The following is a 1382-nucleotide window of genomic DNA, read 5'->3' as shown; positions in this document are numbered from 1 at the left end:
CACACACACACACACACACACACACACACACACACACACACACACGGATAAATAATATTTAATTTATGAGATTCATAAATGCTCTTTTGTCCATATAAATAGTGGATATGCTTTATTTATTTTATAGTGCTTAAAAGTTTAGTTTCCTCAAATGGTTTATTGGGGGGACAATATCAATTTTTCCAAAACTGCATTGTCCAGACCCTCTAAACACTGCTTTTACTTTACAAGAACTTTGTTTTAATTTTTGTCACTTTCTGTATCTTAGTATAGTGAGGTGTAGAAAAAAACCACGTCTTCTTGTTGAAGTGGAACTGGTATTGCCCGGATAAAGATGATTCTGGAAACAGGCTGGTTTGAACAGCAAGCACCTTTATTTTAGCAGTTCAAGAAATACAGCCTAAAACCAAATTGTGGCCTCCAACCAAATGATTTCGCCAAGTAAGAAAGATGGAGAAAGAACGCCAAGARCGGGGGTGTACAGGGCTCTTTATACATTCTCGACAGATGTACATAAATCTTGTCACGGTATACCTCAAGCGTTCTTGTGTCCTAAAATGGTGATGTGTGTGGAACTCTGAAGCTGGATGGCTGATGGACCACAGGTGTGCATTCCTGAGACAAACCCCCACTCTTAGGACACTACAATAGAAAATAATGTTTAGTGTTTTCTCTTCCACTTTCTTTAAGGATTATCCGTTGATCTTTAGGGTGTATTCCCAGACTACTAAACTACGATTTTTTAAAATTTCATGACRTTTTTTTCTATTTTTATTTTCATATATATGTGATCTTTCTTGTGTCTGCAGATGCATACACTGATGATGACTTGATGCTGTACTGGAAAGAAGGGAACAGTTCATTAAACACWGATGAGAGGATTTCTCTCTCTCAGTTCCTGATCCAAAAGTTCCACACCACCACCAAGCTGGCCTTCTACAGCAGCACAGGTACTGACAGGAAGTGCACAYCTGTCCATTCACGTCTGCCGTCTCTGAAGCTTCAGCTTTGCTCTCATCTCGTCTCCAGGCTCGTACAACCGTTTGTACATCAACTTCACTCTGAGGCGCCACATCTTCTTCTTCCTGCTGCAGACCTACTTCCCTGCGACTCTGATGGTCATGCTGTCCTGGGTGTCCTTCTGGATCGACCGCAGGGCCGTCCCTGCCAGAGTGCCACTCGGTTAGAAAACACTGCTAATGCCCACGTGTGTCTGAGTAAAGTATCTGAAGATGTCAGAATGTTCATCTGCAAATGATTAACTCTGGGAGTCGACCTGATTCAACATGGCTGCCATCTATGGGCTGCCGTTTGTAAAGTTACACAGTCAAAAATTACCACCAATATTTTTGTTTTATTTAGCCTTTTATAAAAAAATGAAC

General features: G+C 40.9%; 1 protein-coding gene across 1 annotated transcript in view; it reads left to right on the top strand.

Annotated features, from left to right (window-relative positions):
* Nucleotides 1–1182, top strand: part of LOC106511241 (gamma-aminobutyric acid receptor subunit rho-2) — a gene marked incomplete at its 3' end in the record, with an annotated part of 12936 nt that extends 11754 nt beyond the window's left edge. The window contains 2 exon segments of the mRNA XM_013999991.1: nt 935–950; nt 1030–1182. Coding sequence (XP_013855445.1) covers nt 935–950; nt 1030–1182 — 169 coding nt within the window.
* Nucleotides 1183–1382: the final 200 nt, after the last annotated feature.

Source organism: Austrofundulus limnaeus, unplaced genomic scaffold (assembly GCF_001266775.1).
Source record: "Austrofundulus limnaeus strain Quisiro unplaced genomic scaffold, Austrofundulus_limnaeus-1.0 Scaffold2618, whole genome shotgun sequence".
Lineage (NCBI taxonomy): Eukaryota > Metazoa > Chordata > Actinopteri > Cyprinodontiformes > Rivulidae > Austrofundulus > Austrofundulus limnaeus.
Note: the sequence above shows the minus strand (reverse complement) of the source record. Positions and strands in the feature narration are given on the sequence as shown.